Below are 20,269 nucleotides of genomic sequence, written 5' to 3' on the forward strand. Positions count from 1 at the left end.
ATGTAGAGTGTGTCAGTACAGGTGTAGAGTGTGTCAGTACAGATGTAGAGTGTGACAGTACAGGTGTAGAGTGTGTCAGTACAGATGTAGAGTGTGACAGTACAGGTTTACAGTGTGTCAGTACAGGTGTAGAGTGTGTGTCAATACAGATGTAGAGTGTGTCAGTACAGGTTTACAGTGTGTCGGTACAGGTGTAGAGTGTGTGTCAGTACAGGTGTAGAGTGTGTCAGTACAGGTTTACAGTGTGTCAGTACAGATGTAGAGTGTGTCAGTACAGGTGTAGAGTGTGTCAGTACAGGTTTACAGTGTGTCAGTACAGATGTAGAGTGTGTGTCAGTACAGGTGTAGAGTGTGTCAGTACAGGTTTACAGTGTGTCAGTACAGGTTTACAGTGTGTCAGTACAGATGTAGAGTGTGTCAGTACAGGTGTAGAGTGTGTCAGTACAGATGTAGAGTGTGACAGTACAGGTGTAGAGTGTGTCAGTACAGATGTAGAGTGTGACAGTACAGGTTTACAGTGTGTCAGTACAGGTTTACAGTGTGTCAGTACAGGTTTACAGTGTGTCAGTACAGATGTAGAGTGTGTCAGTACAGGTGTAGAGTGTGTCAGTACAGATGTAGAGTGTGACAGTACAGGTGTAGAGTGTGTCAGTACAGATGTAGAGTGTGACAGTACAGGTTTACAGTGTGTCAGTACAGGTTTACAGTGTGTCGGTACAGGTTAACAGTGTGTCAGTACAGATGTAGAGTGTGTCGGTACAGGTTTACAGTGTGTCAGTACAGATGTAGAGTGTGTCGGTACAGGTGTAGAGTGTGTCGGTACAGGTGTAGAGTGTGTCGGTACAGGTTTACAGTGTGTCAGTACAGGTTTACAGTGTGTCAGTACAGGTGTAGAGTGTGTCGGTACAGGTGTAGAGTGTGTCGGTACAGGTGTACAGTGTGTCAGTACAGATGTAGAGTGTGTCAGTACAGGTTTACAGTGTGTCAGTACAGATGTAGAGTGTGTCAGTACAGGTGTAGAGTGTGTCGGTACAGATGTAGAGTGTGTCAGTACAGGTTTACAGTGTGTCAGTACAGATGTAGAGTGTGTCAGTACAGGTTTACAGTGTGTCAGTACAGGTGTAGAGTGTGTCAGTACAGATGTAGAGTGTGTCAGTACAGGTTTACAGTGTGTCAGTACAGATGTAGAGTGTGTCAGTACAGGTTTACAGTGTGTCAGTACAGATGTAGAGTGTGTCGGTACAGGTTTACAGTGTGTCAGTACAGGTGTTGAGTGTGTCAGTACAGGTGTACAGTGTGTCAGTACAGATGTAGAGTGTGTCAGTACAGGTGTAGAGTGTGTCAGTACAGATGTAGAGTGTGTCGGTACAGGTGTAGTGTGTCAGTACAGATGTAGAGTATGTCGGTACAGGTGTAGAGTGTGTCAGTACAGATGTAGAGTATGTCGGTGCAGGTGTAGAGTGTGACAGTACAGATGTAGAGTATGTCAGTACAGATGTAGAGTGTGACAGTACAGGTGTAGAGTGTGTCAGTACAGGTGTAGAGTGTGTCAGTACAGGTGTAGAGTGTGTCGGTACAGGTTTACAGTGTGTCAGTACAGATGTAGAGTGTGTCAGTACAGGTGTAGAGTGTGTCAGTACAGATGTAGAGTGTGACAGTACAGGTGTAGAGTGTGTCAGTACAGATGTAGAGTGTGACAGTACAGGTTTACAGTGTGTCAGTACAGGTGTAGAGTGTGTGTCAATACAGATGTAGAGTGTGTCAGTACAGGTTTACAGTGTGTCGGTACAGGTGTAGAGTGTGTGTCAGTACAGGTGTAGAGTGTGTCAGTACAGGTTTACAGTGTGTCAGTACAGATGTAGAGTGTGTCAGTACAGGTGTAGAGTGTGTCAGTACAGGTTTACAGTGTGTCAGTACAGATGTAGAGTGTGTGTCAGTACAGGTGTAGAGTGTGTCAGTACAGGTTTACAGTGTGTCAGTACAGGTTTACAGTGTGTCAGTACAGATGTAGAGTGTGTCAGTACAGGTGTAGAGTGTGTCAGTACAGATGTAGAGTGTGACAGTACAGGTGTAGAGTGTGTCAGTACAGATGTAGAGTGTGACAGTACAGGTTTACAGTGTGTCAGTACAGGTTTACAGTGTGTCAGTACAGGTTTACAGTGTGTCAGTACAGATGTAGAGTGTGTCAGTACAGGTGTAGAGTGTGTCAGTACAGATGTAGAGTGTGACAGTACAGGTGTAGAGTGTGTCAGTACAGATGTAGAGTGTGACAGTACAGGTTTACAGTGTGTCAGTACAGGTTTACAGTGTGTCGGTACAGGTTTACAGTGTGTCAGTACAGATGTAGAGTGTGTCGGTACAGATTTACAGTGTGTCAGTACAGATGTAGAGTGTGTCGGTACAGGTGTAGAGTGTGTCGGTACAGGTGTAGAGTGTGTCGGTACAGGTTTACAGTGTGTCAGTACAGGTTTACAGTGTGTCAGTACAGATGTAGAGTGTGTCGGTACAGGTGTAGAGTGTGTCGGTACAGGTGTACAGTGTGTCAGTACAGATGTAGAGTGTGACAGTACAGGTGTAGAGTGTGTCAGTACAGGTGTAGAGTGTGTCAGTACAGGTTTACAGTGTGACAGTACAGGTGTAGAGTGTGTCAGTACAGGTTTACAGTGTGTCAGTACAGGTGTAGAGTGTGTCGGTACAGGTGTAGAGTGTGACAGTACAGGTGTAGAGTGTGATGGTACAGGTGTAGAGTGTGTCGGTACAGGTTTACAGTGTGTTAGTACAGATGTAGAGTGTGTCGGTACAGGTGTAGAGTGTGTCGGTACAGATGTCGAGTGTGTCAGTACAGGTGTAGAGTGTGTCAGTACAGATGTAGAGTGTGTCGGTACAGGTTTACAGTGTGTCAGTACAGATGTCGAGTGTGTCGGTACAGGTTTACAGTGTGTCAGTACAGATGTCGAGTGTGTCGGTACAGGTGTAGAGTGTGTCAGTACAGATGTAGAGTGTGTCGGTACAGGTGTAGAGTGTGTCAGTACAGATGTAGAGTGTGTCGGTACAGGTTTACAGTGTGTCAGTACAGATGTCGAGTGTGTCAGTACAGGTTTACAGTGTGTCAGTACAGATGTAGAGTGTGTCGGTACAGGTGTAGAGTGTGTGTCAGTACAGATGTAGAGTGTGTCAGTACAGATGTAGAGTGTGTCGGTACAGATGTAGAGTGTGTCGGTACAGGTGTAGAGTGTGTGTCAGTACAGATGTAGAGTGTGTCGGTACAGGTGTAGAGTGTGTGTCAGTACAGATGTAGAGTGTGTCAGTACAGGTGTAGAGTGTGACAGTACAGATGTAGAGTGTGTCAGTACAGGTGTAGAGTGTGTCGGTACAGGTGTAGAGTGTGACTGTGCAAGTGTAGAGTGCAGGTGTGTGTGTGTCGGAGTCTTACGTTGTTCCGGGGTGTCAGTGAACACCTCTGCAACAGAGCCGACGAGACCAGATCAGACTCTTCTGTCACATCTGCACACAGGAACAGAAAGTAGAGTTATGATCTCATCACTGTGACCACACTGTTCGTCTATGTTTATGTATGATGTCATCACCTGTAGCTCTCCTCCGATTGGCTGTCTTCACCCTCCCTGCACCTGGAGGTAACGTCCTGCCTCTCTTCTTCCTCTGCTTCTCCTTCCTGTTTCCTGAAAACACCGTCCTCCACAGGGCTCTGGCTCCGCCCCCTTCCACCTCCATCTGTCTGAGGGGCAGAGCCTCTCTGAGTCCCTTCAGCTGGTGGAGGAGAGCCCCGCCCCCAGCCTGCAGAGGAGGGAGGGAGAGTGTCTCCTCTGACCCCGCCCCCTCTTCCTCTGACACCTCCTTATCCTCTCCTGGCCCCGCCCCTCTGGCCTGCAGAAGGCGGGGCCTAGTCTGTAGCACTTCAGGGTTGATGTCATCAAAAGAGCCCCGCCCTCCAGCAGGCTGTCTCTGAGCAGTTTCCATGACAACAGGTGTGAGCTGTGTGGGTGGAGCTGTGTCTCTGTCTATGTCGGGGGTGGAGTCAGGCGTGGTGAAGAAGGAGGCAGTGGACGGCGTGTTGGCAGTTGGCGGAGTCTCATACGGTGGTGTGGAGGAGGTGACACAGGGCAGCGGGCCGGAGGTGGAGTCAGGCTTCACAGGTGTGTCACACTGTGTGATGTCACTTCCTGCAGGTGAGGAGACGACTGGAGGAAACTCCTCCTCTGAGGTGGAGAGAGGGGGAGGAGTTACAGAAGAGGTTAGGAGTTAACATAGCATACAGTAGATGGAAATACTACAAACAAACTTCAGGAAGTGTTTTATTGGGAACAGAGTAGTCTCGCCACCAGTCAATCAGAGATCTCCGCCTTCTGATAGTCTGGGGACACTCCTCTCTAAAGTGTGTTTAACACACTGGTGAAAACGGCCGGCAACAAAGCAACGCCTCTTGCATTTTTGAAAAGGACACGCCTTCTCGGAAATGTGCGCTCCCCCTTTTCTTGTCTGCAAGGAAACAAACACACAGAGAGCTTGAAAATGGATGCCGAGAGATTTAACTCCGTTTTATCAAACGTGTGCTCGTCCGTGAAGAAAATATTTTTTTTCCAGCGGATGTCTTAGTTACAACACGATTGAGCTAACTGGAGTAGTTTCATGTCGTATCCGACAACAGGAGGCTTGTCCCTGTCAGCTGCAGCCACTGGTGCTTTCTAGACATCGTGATTTCCCAAAACTGAATAAATACTACACATAGCAACACAAAACTGCTTTGCTAGCTTAATCATGTTGTAACTAAGATATCCGCTGGAAAAAATATTTTTTTCACGGACCGTTTATTGAGTTATTACCTATTACAGACACCGCTAACGGCTAAGAAATAGTAATATTTGTTCAATCATTGTGTTTATAGACTTTACAAACATCGGATTAGTCTAAATGTTGATACAGTGATGTGAAAAATGTGATATATATACATTATACAACAGTTAGTTCCGGCCCTGCAATCTGATGGTCAAGAGACAGTAAAACCGTGACGATATTGGAGTACAACATCATGGTTATTTCACTGTGTATGTATCACTCCGCCTCATAGCTGACTGCAATCAACAATCAAATCAAAACTGATGGTTAGTGTCAGTTAGGTCAGCAGTTGCGTTGTAGGCTAATTAATTCATCCACTGTCAAACAGCCAAAAATATGGATTTATTTCCTAAAATAAGTTTTGAATTGAACTATGAATGGTCATCAGAGGAAGATGAGGGAGAGGAGAAGCTGAATCCATCTGAGCACACATCCAGGTTTGTCAGTGTTTCATCAGCGGAGCTCAATGACTTGGAGAAAAGCAACATACTGTCAGATCAGAAGGCAGAGTCGGCTGTGCCTGTGAAGCCACAGTCCACCATGCAGTCACCAGAGACTTATTTCACCGGTTGCACAATTAATGGAAACGTGCAGATAAATGTGTATAAAGAGTAAGTGCCTGGCGCACCATGTCTGCGTTACATAGCAACGGTGACAGCGGAGTCCTGAGGGAACTATTTTTGTTGGCGGAAGACAAATAAAATGCTTAAATTATCTATTTTGTCCTCATTTTTCAACATTTCTTAATCAGCCTTGCTTATTTAACTGCTGACTGTGACGATATCACAGTACAACATCACTCCCTCTGGTGTGATATTGCTTAATTATATATATATATATATATATATATATATATATATATATATATATATATATATATATACATATATATATATATACAGTTGCAATCAAAATTATTCAACCCCCATTGCATATTAGGCTTATTGGCAAAATGTACAATTTTTCAGCTGTTTGCAATCAACAAAGTAGACAAGAACAGTTGAAATAGTTTAATAAAACTAATATTACCATGGTTTTTATCCAAATTCAACACAAACTGCTACTTTTAATCACTACTGCAGTCTCAAAATTATTCAACCCCCTGTCTCAAGCACACCTGATGCAACTAATCACAATTATTCAACCCCCTGTTTCAAGCACACCTGGTGCAACTAATCAAGGGCTTCATTAGTTCAGGTGTGCTTGAGACAGAACACATAAATACCTGGACTGGCTAGGGGTTTTGTTGAGAGTGACGTTTGATTGCATGTTAGAAATATGGCTAAGTCAAAAGAATTGTACAAAAAGTTCAGAGAAGAAATCATTGCCTTGCACAAACAAGGAAAAGGATACAAAATAATAGCAAAAGCTCTGAATGTTCCTAGAGATACAGGTGGAAGCATAGTTTGCAAGTTCAAAGTTAAAGGAACAGTGGCTACACTACCTGGACGTGGCAGAAAGAGGAAACTATCAGCAGCTGCCACCAGATTCCTGAGGAGGCAAGTGGTCAAAAACCCTCGAGTGACTGCAAAACACCTGCAGCAAGACTTGTTGGCAGCAGGCACTGAGGTTTCAGTTTGTACAATAAGGCGCATACTAAACACTGAAGGGCTCCATGCCCGGACTCCAAGACGTACACCACTACTGACCCAAAAGCACAAGAAAAGTCGGCTCCAATATGCTCAAAACCATATAAATAAGCCACAGAAGTTTTGGAATTCTGTTCTGTGGAGTGATGAAACAAAACTGGAACTTTTCGGGCCTATGGAACAGCGGTATGTCTGGAAGAAGAAGAATGAAGCATATGCTGAGAAGAACACCCTGCCTACAGTGAAGCATGGCGGTGGCTCAATGATGCTCTGGGGCTGCTTTGCTGCCTCTGGCACTGGAAACCTGCAGCGTGTGGAGGGCACGATGGATTCAGTCAAGTATCAGGAAATCTTAGGTAAAAACGTTGTGCCGTCTGTGAGGAAGCTGAAGCTTGGGCGTCATTGGACCTTCCAACAGGATAATGATCCCAAGCATACCTCAAAGTCCACCAAGGCTTGGTTTCAGAAGAAGAAATGGAAGATTCTAGTCACCTGACTTGAACCCCATAGAAAATCTCTGGTGGGATTTGAAGAAGGCGGTTGCAAAACGCACACCCAAGAATATTACTGAACTGGAGGCCATTGCCCATGAGGAATGGGCTAAGATTCCTCAGGAACGCTGTCTGAAGCTGGTGTCTGGCTATGCATCACGTTTGCAGCAGGTCATAACAGCAAAAGGGTGCTCTACTAAGTACTGAAGATGCTTGTCATGAAGGGGTTGAATAATTTTGAGACTGCAGTAGTTATTAAAAGTAGCATTTTGTGTTGAATTTGGATCAAAACCCTTGTAATATTAGTTTCATTGAACTACTTAAACAGTTCTTGTGTAATCTGTTTATTACAAACAGCTGAGAAATTGTATATTTTGCCAATAGGCCTAATATGCAATGGGGGTTGAATAAATTTGATTGCAACTGTATATATATATATATATATATATATATATATATATATATATATACATATACACACACACACACACACACACACACACACATATATATATATATATATATATATATATATATATATATATATATATATGTGTGTATATATATATATATATATATAGCTAAAAGCTCTGCTGGTTTTCTACCCGAAGTATTTGTAAACAACAAGGCGATTGCCTCTATAGTCCGGCCAGACGGATGAGTCATGGCCTTGTAAAAGATTATGTTTGTTTCTTTTAGTTGGCGAGAATGTGTCGCCGCAAACGCGACAAACATCCACTAACTTTGACGGCGTTTTCTGTGAGCGTGGCTGAGCCATTTTGTACCGCTATACGTGTTTCTAGTGGGACTATGTTTACAAGCACAAGAGTTCAGCGAGCCACCGAAGGACCGCCCTGCAGATTTACTATTGGTTCTGCAACGTAGGGAGTTTTTTTAAACTCTGAAATTGTATCCGCCCATCTAAACACAAAATCAGGGAGAAAGTCATCAGTCTTTAGTTAAGCAAAGCGTCTAAAGACTGACTTGTGAGTCTAGGAACAGAGTGACTTTTATTGGATCCTACATTTCCCATGATGCACCTGGATACTGTGAGACTCAGTAACAGAGTCTGTCTGTGGGACAGGTGCGACCTACCTGAATCAGTGCCTGACCAGTGTTCCCAGTACAAACTGTTACTGTGGTGTTGTTGTTGTTGTTTTGACCGTCAGTATGAGAGACAACAAACGTTTACAACAATCAGCTGATCAAAACAATGACAGCCATGTTGTTTAAATGATCACATGACTGCTGCGTCATGTGACACGCTGTCTGTTCATACACATAAACTTCATGAGTTGATCAGTGAGGTTTGGTACAGGGACCAACTACACAACATCACAACTACACAACATCACAACACTAATATACAACAACAGAACATCACATAAACACAACATAAATACACAACATCTGCCAGGAGCTGTGCGACTCAAATACACAAAGACACAACAACAACACGTTAACACAACACCACAACAACACAACACAAATACACATCCCAACAACACAACACAAATACACACCACAAATACACATCCCAACAACACAACACAAATACACACCACAAATACACATCCCAACAACACAACACAAATACACAACACAAATACACACCACAACAACACAACACAAATACACATCCCAACAACACAACACAAATACACATCCCAACACCACAACACAAATACACACCACAACAACACAACACAAATACACATCCCAACAACACAACACAAATACACAAATACACATCCCAACACCACAACACAAATACACATCCCAACAACACAACACAAATACACATCCCAACAACACAACACAAATACACATCCCAACAACACAACACAAATACACAAATACACATCCCAACACCACAACACAAATACACATCCCAACAACACAACAGTCCTATACGCCTCTCTGAGCTTCTAGTTCAGTTACCCAGCCATAGTTTTCATAGTTTCATACAAACAGTGTCTGTCCTCCGACCACCTAAATTATTTAAATAAAAATTAAAACCTCTTCTGTGACAGAAAGACAAAACAGGAGAATTAAATGCGGACTGTTAAATATCAGGTCTCTATCGTCTAAAGCAGTGTTAGTAAACGAATTAATATCAGATAATCATATTGATTTACTCAGTCTCACTGAAACCTGGCTGTGTCAAGATGAATATGTCAGTCTAAATGAATCCACTCCTCCCAGTCATAATAATACCCACATTCCTCGAGGCAGCGGCCGAGGAGGGGGAGTTGCAGCCATTTTTAACTCTAGTCTGTTAATCAGCCCTAAACCTAAACTAGATTATAATTCATTTGAAAGCCTCGTTCTTAGTCTTTTACATCCGACCTGGAAAACCTCGCAGCCACTTTTATTTGTTATAGTGTACCATGCTCCTGGCCCGTATTCTGAATTTGTATCTGAATTCTCAGAGTTTTTATCCAGTTTAGTTCTTAAATCAGATAAAGTTATTATTGTAGGCGATTTTAACATTCATGTTGACGTTGATAATGACTCCCTGGCTACCGCGTTTATCTCATTAATAGACTCCATTGGCTTCAGTCAGGGTGTACATGAACCCACTCACTGTTTTAACCATACCCTCGATCTAGTTCTGACGTATGGAATTGAAATTGATAACCTAAAAGTCTTTCCACAGAATCCCTCGCTATCGGATCATTAACTGATTACTTTTGATTTCTTTTTACTCGATTACACGCCACTCAGCAACAGTTACTATACTAGATGTTTATCAGATAGTGCTGTCGCAAAATTTAAGGAAAAGATTACTCCGTCGTTAAATTCAATACCAAGTCCCTCAGTAACAGAGGTTTCCTGTACCGACTTTAACCGCTCCCAAATTGATCATCTTGTCGATAGCACCATAGGCTCACTACGAACAACACTTGACTCTGTAGCTCCTCTTAAAAAGAAGGTAACAAAGCAAAGAAAGTTTGCTGCTTGGTATAACTCTCAAACCCGTAGGTTAAAACAAATATTGCGAAAATTTGAAAGGAATTGGCGATTAACCAAACTGGAAGAATCTCGTTTAATCTGGGCAGACAGTCTCAAAACTTATAAGAGGGGCCTCCGCAATGCCAGAGCAAACTATTACTCAGCATTAATAGAAGAAAACAAGAACAACCCCAGGTTTCTTTTCAGCACTGTAGCCAGGCTGACTGAGAGTCAAAGCTCTATTGAGCCTTGTATTCCTTTAGCCCTTAGCAGTAATGATTTTATGAGCTTTTTTAATGACAAAATTCTAACTATTAGAGGCAAAATTCATGACCTCCTGTCCTCAGATAGTACCTATCTAACCTCAAACACAGCTGTAAGACCTAATATATATTTAGATTGCTTCTCCCCAATTTCTCTTCAAGAATTGACCGCAGTGATTTCTTCATCTAAATCATCAACATGTCTCTTAGACCCCATCCCAACTAGGCTACTTAAGGAGGTCTTTCCTTTAGTTAACACTCATATATTAGATATGATCAATATATCCTTATTAACAGGCTATGTACCACAGTCTTTTAAGGTAGCTGTAATTAAACCTCTCCTAAAAAAGCCCACCCTGGATCCAGAGGTGTTAGCCAACTATAGACCAATATCTAATCTTCCCTTTATGTCAAAGATCCTTGAGAAAGTAGTCGCAGACCAGCTGTGTGATTTTCTCCATGATAATAATTTATTTGAGGAATTTCAGTCAGGATTTAGAGTGCATCATAGCACTGAGACAGCACTAGTTAAAATTACAAATGACCTTCTGATTGCTTCAGACAAAGGACTTGTCTCTGTTCTTGTTTTATTAGATCTTAGTGCGGCGTTTGACACAATTGACCATCAAATTCTACTGCAGAGACTGGATCACTTAATTGGCCTAAAAGGTTCTGCACTAAGCTGGTTTAAATCTTATTTATCTGATTGTTTTCAGTTTGTTGACGTTCATAATGAATCATCCTTACATACTAAAGTTTGTTTTGGAGTTCCGCAAGGTTCTGTGCTCGGACCAATCCTATTTACTCTATATATGCTTCCTTTAGGTAACATCATTAGAAATCACTCTATAAATTTCCATTGTTATGCGGATGATACTCAGTTGTATTTATCGATGAAGCCAGAAGAAAGTAATCAATTAACTAAACTCCATAACTGCCTTAAAGACATAAAAACTTGGATGAGCACCAATTTCCTGATGTTAAATTCAGACAAAACTGAAGTTATTGTTCTTGGCCCCAAACAACTCAGAGACTCTTTATCTGATGATATAGTTTCTCTAGATGGCATTGCTCTGGCCTCTAGCACTACCGTAAGAAACCTCGGAGTAATATTTGATCAAGATTTGTCTTTTAATTCTCATTTAAAACAAACCTCACGGACTGCATTTTTTCATCTGTGTAATATTGTGAAAATTAGGCCTATCCTGACCCGAAAAGATGCAGAAAAATTGGTCCATGCTTTTGTTACCTCAAGGCTGGATTACTGTAACTCTCTATTATCAGGTAGCTCTAGTAAGTCCTTAAAAACTCTCCAGCTAATTCAGAATACAGCAGCACGTGTACTAACAGGAACTAAGAAACGAGATCATATTTCTCCTGTTTTAGCTTCTCTGCACTGGCTCCCTGTAAAATCCAGAATTGAATTTAAAATCCTACTGTTAACTTATAAAGCTCTAAATGGTCAAGCTCCGTCATATCTTAGAGAGCTCATAGTGCCATATTATCCCACCAGAACACTGCGCTCTGAGAACGCAGGGTTACTCGTGGTCCCTAAAGTCTCCAAAAGTAGATCAGGAGCCAGAGCCTTCAGCTATCAGGCTCCTCTCCTGTGGAATCATCTTCCTGTTACGGTCCGGGAGGCAGACACCGTCTCCACATTTAAGACTAGACTTAAGACTTTCCTCTTTGATAAAGCTTATAGTTAGGGCTGGCTCAGGCTTGCCCTGTACCAGCCCCTAGTTAGGCTGACTTAGGCCTAGTCTGCCGGAGGACCCCCCTATAATACACCGGGCACCTTCTCTCTCTCTCTCTCTCTCTCTCATATCCTATTACTGCATCTTGCTAACTCGGCCATTCTGGATGTCACTAACTCGGCTTCTTCTCCGGAGCCTTTGTGCTCCACTGTCTCTCAGATTAACTCATATCACAGCGGTGCCTGGACAGCGTGACGTGTGTGGTTGTGCTGCTGCCGTGGTCCTGCCAGATGCCTCCTGCTGCTGCTGCCATCATTAGTCATTAGTCATACTTCTACTGTTATTATACACATATGACTATTGTCACACATGTATACTGCCAGATATTAATACATTCTTTCAACATATTGTACCACAGTAGCCAGAACTATAACTATAATATTATTATTTTCAATAATGTTGTTGTAAGCTACTGTCATTACCTGCATCTCTCTCTCTCTCTCTCTGTCTCATTGTGTCATATGGATTACTGTTAATTTATTATGCTGATCTGTTCTGTACGACATCTATTGCACGTCTGTCCGTCCGTCCCTCCTCAGTTGCTCTTCCTGAGGTTACTACCATTTTTTTCCCCGTTAAAGGTTAAATGTGTTAACTAACTATGCTAAAGATTTACAAGCTATTCAGGGCTGCCGACGATAACATTACCATGGCTAACAGCAAGGCTACGGCTAAGAAGTTAAAGGCGCTGTATGTAAGAATGTGGCCAAAACGGTTACTGCACTCAAATTCAAAATACTGCTGTGAGTCGTGTCCGCCCCCCCTCCCCTACAGATTCGAGGTTGCTGGACAGCGGCACGCTGGAGACTGATTTGTTTGCCCACAGGCGGCTGCTGTGGCAGGGCCGCGTCACCGCGTCCTTGATCTTCGGTTTTCCAGCAGACTGTTCGAGCAAGTCTGGCTTCTCTGCTGCTAACGCTGCTGCCGGGATACAGCTGAGTAGGAGCCGGCTGCTAATGCTATGTACCAGGACACTGATAATGCTGCTTGCCGTGCTGTTGTAGCTCAGTCGTAACTGTAACTGATGCTGAGACTCTACTGACAGTGTGACTGGTAGACGGCGGTGGGTGGTGCAACAGGCCGAAACACAAATTCAAAACATAAACATGATTTGCAGACTGTAAAAATGTTTTTTAAATGCTGGCTGTACTATTTTTGTCGGTGAGATCAGTATGTTACATGAACATTATTCCTTAGTCTCTGTGACATATTAGGAGGATTTTATGACTATTTGCTTTAGATTTCTTACATATAGCTCCTTTAATGTACTGACACTCCTCAGACAGACAGACACACACACACACACACACACACACACACATACCGGACAGCCTCTCAGTCCTTAGCCGCTAACGTTAGCTCATGTACAACACAGGTACCACACAGAAACTTTTACAAAGGGTCATAATGTGCTTCTAGTGACTGTCAAATCGCCAGCGAAAGATGTTTTAAATGCGGACACGGAGAGAAGAGCGATAGATAAGAACAGCCTGCTGCCTGCTCTCATGGGACAAAGATCCTCAGAGAAGAAAGACGGATCACTCTGCTCTGCCGCCAGGAACAAACTGGGAGGCAAAGATCCTCTCTGAGGAAGACGGTTCACTTTGCTGCAGGGTTCACCAAAATGTTTTTTTGTTTTTTTCTTTTAATAAATTGAACACACATTAAAGAACATACAAGATCCTGTACAGAATTAATACATATAATACAATACAATAAACACTGTTAAATTAAATGAAGGAAGAGGATTTTTGTAAAGGCAAATTAAATGTTGGGGATTTATGTAAAATGTACGTAGACATATAAACAATTATATAATTAAAGATATGTAGGCTATGTTAGGTGAATACTCCTGTTAAATGCATGATGTTGAAATGTTTAATTTTGATCTTCCTTAGTCCATTTAGACTTTATTTTATCATAACAATAACAATGAATATTATGAATTGTTCACATTTTAATTTAATTTTAATAACATTTATCACCCAGCATTTTGTGGAAAAGTCAAATGTCCAGTTTACAGTTTTAATAAACTCAGTACAGTTTTTCAACACATATATTGTTTTGTCTTCATTCAGTGTAGTTGCACATATTGTTATTGCGCCATTGGTTTTGGCCTTGGTGCCGCAATAAATTTGTATTTATCAAAGGCCAAAGTGGCCTTGCCCTAAAAATGACTTAATTCCAGGCCTGGAATACCTACCTCAGAAAAATGTTGTTCAACATTGATATTATTGTTAAAATTGTTCAAAAGCTGTAAGAGAAGAGAAGAGACTAAGTTTATTGTTTTTATTGTTTTTATGGTCAGTGTCAGGCTGTCAGCTGTTGCATTTAAGCTAAAAACAGGAGTGTTCCCTCTCTGCTGACCAGAGTTTATGTGCCTTGTGTCTCTTGTATCAGGCACAATCATAGGCTTTGTTATTTAATGATATTTTTTTATTATTTATTTATAATTTTTGTTACTTTTCCTTTTGTATCAGGAAATAAGCACAATAAATCTTTATGTTGAAAAAAATCGTGAGAGAATCGTGATCTCAATTAAAAGCCAAAAAATCGTGATTCTCATTTTTTCCAGAATCGTGCAGCCCTATGTGAGACTCACCGTCACTGGACTCCACCTCACTGCTTTCCTCCTCTTCTTCTTCTTCTTCTTCTTCTTCTTCTTCATCATCATCATCTTCATCCTCCTCCTCCTCCTCCTCCTCCTCTGCCTCCTCCTCCTCTGCCCCCTCCTCCTCCTCCCTCAGGTGGAGGTGTTGCTGCAGAGTTTCCCTCCATGAAGCTTTGGCCTCTTCTGATGTCACACGATGTCGACAGCTGCCTTCCTCCTCCTCTTCCTCCATCTCCGACCCTGAACTGAAAACAGACAGTTCACACTGAGTCTCAGCCGACGTACGGAGGATCAATACTGACAAATCAATCAATACAAACATATATGGAGGATCAATACTGACAACACAATGGTTATAAAGATATCTCAGTAACATAAAAAATACTAAATCATATGTTTCAAGTTAGAATTATGTTATGTATGCCAGAGTTTTTGGAGACTGATCAGAAGGATCAGCATACATAACATAATTCTAACTTGAAACATAATGTGTTGAATATAAATTTGAATAATTTAATAATTATTGTATAATAATTTAAATATATTATTTTATAATTTAATTTATAATCTAAAATTACACTTCAGATTTTACGGGTGATTTTTTTTATTTAAAAATGCTAACTGTGATGTAAAAAGTCAAAAATACATTTAAAAATATTTTGCATGGAATTTTTATTTAAATTAAATTTGAAACAACAAAGGTCAAAGGTCAAAGGTTTTGACTTTTAGTGTCTGGTTGTTTATTTGTGACCTAAAAGCCCAGATTCAGAAACTGAACCTTAAATTGTGACACGAAGAAACATTTGACTTTTATTTTTTACGTCTCTTCTCTCTGTCGATTATTTTATTTATTTTCCTGTCAGTCCATGTTTTTGTATTTCTTCGTGGCGTTAACAACTCTCCATACGGAGCAGACTCAGACCTGGATCTGTGGCGGACCTTCTCGTCCATGCTCAGGTTGAAGCGGTTCAGCGTCTCCTCTGACACCTCCTCTGGCTCCTCCAGAAGCTCCGCCTCCACCTTGGTCGAGCTGCGGCGGTAGTTCTCCAGCTCAATCCTCTCGGGTGTCGCCGCCATCACAGAAACCACTGACGACACACCAACACAGCCGCACACACACACAGACACACACAGAAACACACACACACTAAAGCCCACATTGATTCCAGTTTAAGGAGCGCGCTCAGTGTGACACACATGAAGACATGACATGACGCAGGTGACGTGGACTCACCTGAGGAGCGCCGACGTTCTGCTGAGATCAGAGAGTCTGCAGAGGAGCCTGACGGGGCTGAACACAGAGACGCCTGTGGACGAATCAATCACACCCTCTGATCAATCATCTGATGAGGTTATTGATCGTTTTAAATGTGAAGCTGATGAAAGTTTCTGAGTCCAAATGAAATCTGGATTTGAATTTAAGGTTTGAATTTGTGAATCTTAATCGGTCAGAAAGTTTCCTTACGACTGATGTGCGGTGTGAGGTGCCTCTGTCGGACGGCGTTGACCTCCTCTTGGCAGTCGGGGCGTTGAGTCGAGAGTCGTAGTGCTGCAGACAGTAAAACCTCCCTGAAACATCAGAACACACAGCGAGCGTCAGCTCCTCTTATACCAACATTCAAACTCACTCCCGCCTCACACTTCAAACTGTGCCCATGAGACCGCTGCGCTCTGATTGGCTGCTGAGAACTGATCTATATTTCCTGAAGGTCAAACACACAGGACCAGCTTTGTTTATGCATAGTGTGTACACACACACACACACACACACACACACACAGATAGATCTGTGGTGGTGGTAACGCTTGAGGCTCCAACTGTTCACACAGACACAGTCGCAGGTCACATGACAGCATCATGTGGTTAACCAGTGATGGGTGGCGAGCTGCGGTGATCAGCGTGAAATCAGAGAGACAGATGGAGCGATGACTGATCAGCTGATTGATCCAGGACGAACAGGAGCAGGACTTCAGACAGGAAGTCAGAAGGTACAGAGAGACAGATGGAGCTGATTCTGGTTCGAGTCTGAATATAATAATTTCATCAAGTTGATATACACTCAGTGGCCACTTTATTAGGTACACCTGTTCACCTGCTTGTTAAAGGAAATGGCCACTTTATTAGGTACACCTGTTCACCTGCTTGTTAAAGGAAATGGCCACTTTAGAATGAAAATACAGACAGTACTTACTGACCCTCATGCCCACAAGAAGTCCAATGTAGTTTTTAATCCACAAAACTCGTTTGGGGTATCGGAGGATATTCTTGCAACTCATCAGCTGTATTCAGCATCTGACTTCTGGCAGACGCCGATACAGCCTCTGGGGACAGACCCCCGATTTTTTGGCATTCCGGTTTGATTTGGGCGGAGGAGGCGAATTTCCGTTTCCGACCTCCGTTTATATATAAGTAAATATGCTGAACCATTGCGATGGATTCAGAGTTTGCAGTGACGCCAATTATGTTCCACCTCGTTAGTTCACCACACAGAGCGTTTAACCTGGCAACAACTGCAGCCGGCTGAAACGTGATTGGTCAATATCATGCAGACTACAAACAGCCTACAACCGGAAACCAGGGCTCTTCCGCTCTTCTTCCAGAGGCAAGATCTCCGGGGTTTTGCCTACAGACTCTACATTCACTGAATGTAGATTCTGTATGTAGAGACAAATCGGAGGATAACACCTAGCTGGAATAACAGCTACACTTGAAGTGCATGGAACCCACATTTTGAAAATGTAATAAAACTCCGGGGCGGCACGGTGGTGTGGTGGTTAGCACTGTCGTCTCACAGCAAGAGGGTTGCCGGTTCGATCCCGGATGTGGGAGCCCTTCTGTGCGGAGTTTGCATGTTCTCCCTGTGTCAGCGTAAGTTCTCTTCAGGCACTCCAGCTTCCTCCCACAGTCCACAGACATACAAACTGGGGACTAGGTTACTTGATCACTCTAAATTGTCCGTAGGTGTGAATGTGAGTGTGAATGGTTGTCTGTCTCTATGTGTCAGCCCTGTGATAGTCTGGCGACCTATCCAGGGTGAACCCTGCCTCTCGCCCGATGTCAGCTGGGATAGGCTCCACCCCCCCGCGACCCTCAAGAGGATGAAGCGGTTAGAAGATGAATGAATGAATAAAACTCCGCTAATGCATTTCAAAAACGTCAGAACGGCTCATCCGTCGTAATCCAAGTGCCCTGAAGCCGCAGCATGCAACACTGACTTGAAAAGACGTAAGTTACTCCACTTTTATAGCATCATTTCTCACCGTGGTCAGTTAGCCTGCAGGCTGCTGTGTTTACATGACAACTCGTGCGAGACTCAAGAACTAGCACCACCACTAGCCATCAGCAAGTCTTGCGCGAGTTGCCTAGTGGTGGTGCTAGTTCTTGAGTCTCGCACGAGTTGTCATGTAAACACAGCAGCCTGCAGGCTAACTGACCACAGTGAGAAATGATGCTATAAAACAACAACAACAACAACAAAAAACAACATTAGGCAACAACTACAAGGTTTTATTATTTGGCCTCTGAACTGAGAACCACAAGCAGTGTTTCCTGCCATTATATTAGGGGGTGCCCCGCCCCCCCAACAGCACCCCCCACCGCCCCTTGAAGGTCAAGTTAATTTTAATTAATGTTATTTCCTATATAGCTCCAGATCACAACAGATGTCATGTAAGGTTACCTTTCCGGCTCGGGCCACATTTACCTGACAGAAAACATCCCGAGTCCAACGCAGTTTGTTACCTGACATAGTTATTGTTAAAGTTAAAGTTATCTTTAACATCTCTAGCTAACGTTAGCTAAAGCTAGCCTAACGTTAGCTCCTAGCTGCGTTGTTCATCATGTCACCTTGTTTGCTGGGAGTTCATTAGCCTATTTTGTTCTAGTTTTGTACTTTGGTGATCGTACATCATTGTTAGCTGTTGTCCAAAGGGCTCTAGTTAAGCTAACGTTAACTTCTGGAGCTTAGCTTCATTAACTTATCTGTAATGGCAGAGATAACAAAGGTTGGCAAACGTTATGCTGAATGATTCAGTGTAAATACTGTAGCACCAAACTAACGGAGAGACACTCTTGGTAATGATGGTAAAAAGGCCGTTATCCTTTTCTCATATTCTGAGCCAAAAACCTTAACTTCAGTGGCACTTTAACTTGTTGTCTTTGATGGTGACGGCAACCAGATGCGGTTCACAAGCGTACACTGTGACCTGTAAATTTTGGCTTGTAATTTATTTTTTTATTTCAGTTTTAATTACTGAATATCTGCTGAGATAAAGTGCTGCTGTCCTGTGTGCAGATAAAGAGCCTTTATAATGTGTCCTGTTCCAACAGACAGCAGTCATGAGTTCATCCTGACCTCAGGCTGCTGAACATAAAGACTCTCACACAGTCATCAATAAATAATAAATCATAAAGACTCCACTGCGAAGGTCAGACGGTGCAGACTAAATCCTGATGATCATAGACTAAATGCTGATGATCACAGACTAAACACTGATGTTCACAGACTAAATGCTGATGATCACAGACTAAACACTGATGATCACAGACTAAATCCTGGTGCTCTCCACAGACTAAATCCTGGTGCTCTCCACAGACTGTGCTGGTTACAGAATAAAATAATATATTTATTAAAATTTTGTTGTTTGAATTAAAGTCTGTTGTTTTAAATACCTGATCATCTCTCAGACTCTGACAGGCTCATACACAGACGGTGGTTCAGTGAGACTTGATGAGACTGGGTGAGACATGGTAGGACTGGGAGAGACTCGATGAGACTCTGTGAGAGTCAGTGAGACTGCGTGAGACTCACGGTTGTGTTGGTCAAAGGCGTACGCCGCCAGGCGCAGCGTAGAGCCGCAGTGGAAACACTGGAAACAGCTGCGATGGAAGAACAAACTCTCTGCGCTCAGACGCTCCATCAGGTACACTCGTCTGTGACAGAAGAAACACATGTCACTGCTGCCGCCGCCGCCCACCTGGAGACACACACAGGTACACACAGGTAAACGCAGACAGACTGACAGAACGTGTCCTGACAAAGCAGGTGCAGTGACATGTCCTCAGCTGATGAGACTCCTTCACGAACACATCACCTTGGTGTCAGCGGGGGGGGGGGGGGGGGGGGGGGAAGGGGCAGGATGTCATGTCCAGCTGCAGGCTGATGTGCAGTCAGCTGTCCTCTGATCAATAGACAGTATTCATGTTCTCTGACTGTCTCTTATTGATCTGAACTCTGATCACATGACACACAGAGCCCTGCAGAGCTTCAGGAATTAGACCGAGCCGCAGGACACAACAGCTGCTCACTGTTCATTCAGTTTTATAACACACACACATGTTACTGCCACACTGACCTACATACACACCACATACACACACCACATATACACATCACATATGTACACACAGTATGTACACAGTCTAACAGAGACACAGCACAGATACCCAGAATGCCGTGCGGCAGGCGCCATACCTGCTCATCCCTGCTGACGACGGACTGAGACCTGACCTTCTCTCTGAACCGAAAACTCATCTGTTCCTGCTGAAGAGTTCGTTTCCTCTGAGACACCGAGGCGTTTCCATGGAGACACACAGAGGACACCGAGACGTTAACGTGTGGACACTCAGTACTAGTCTGCTGGTCTGTACTGGTCTCTACAGGTCTCTGTTGGTCTCTTCTGGTCTGTACTGGTCTCTATAGGTCTCTACAGGTCTCTACTGGTCTTTACAGGTCTCTGCTGGTCTCTGTTGG

General features: G+C 43.1%; 1 protein-coding gene across 6 annotated transcripts in view; it reads right to left on the minus strand.

Moving 5' to 3' along the window:
- LOC117249600 (protein-methionine sulfoxide oxidase mical3b-like) overlaps positions 1-20,269 on the minus strand; it is a 50,903-nt gene that overhangs the window by 13,673 nt on the left and 16,961 nt on the right. For 2 of the 6 annotated variants that reach the window (XM_078165151.1, XM_078165150.1), the window contains exons 18-25: positions 19,991-20,077; positions 19,328-19,493; positions 15,983-16,086; positions 15,752-15,824; positions 15,440-15,605; positions 14,509-14,762; positions 3,588-4,217; positions 3,434-3,504 (exon numbers count right to left, since the gene is read on the minus strand). In XM_078165151.1, the coding sequence (XP_078021277.1) occupies positions 3,434-3,504; positions 3,588-4,217; positions 14,509-14,762; positions 15,440-15,605; positions 15,752-15,824; positions 15,983-16,086; positions 19,328-19,493; positions 19,991-20,077 (1,551 nt within the window). Of the gene's footprint in view, positions 1-3,433; positions 3,505-3,587; positions 4,218-14,508; positions 14,763-15,439; positions 15,665-15,751; positions 15,825-15,982; positions 16,087-19,327; positions 19,494-19,990; positions 20,078-20,269 lie in introns of those variants that run through there. The other 4 variants (XR_013490392.1, XR_013490391.1, XR_013490390.1 and 1 more) reach the window with 3 other exon arrangements.

The sequence above is a fragment of the Epinephelus lanceolatus genome, chromosome 23 (genome assembly GCF_041903045.1).
Source record: "Epinephelus lanceolatus isolate andai-2023 chromosome 23, ASM4190304v1, whole genome shotgun sequence".
NCBI classification, from domain to species: domain Eukaryota; kingdom Metazoa; phylum Chordata; class Actinopteri; order Perciformes; family Serranidae; genus Epinephelus; species Epinephelus lanceolatus.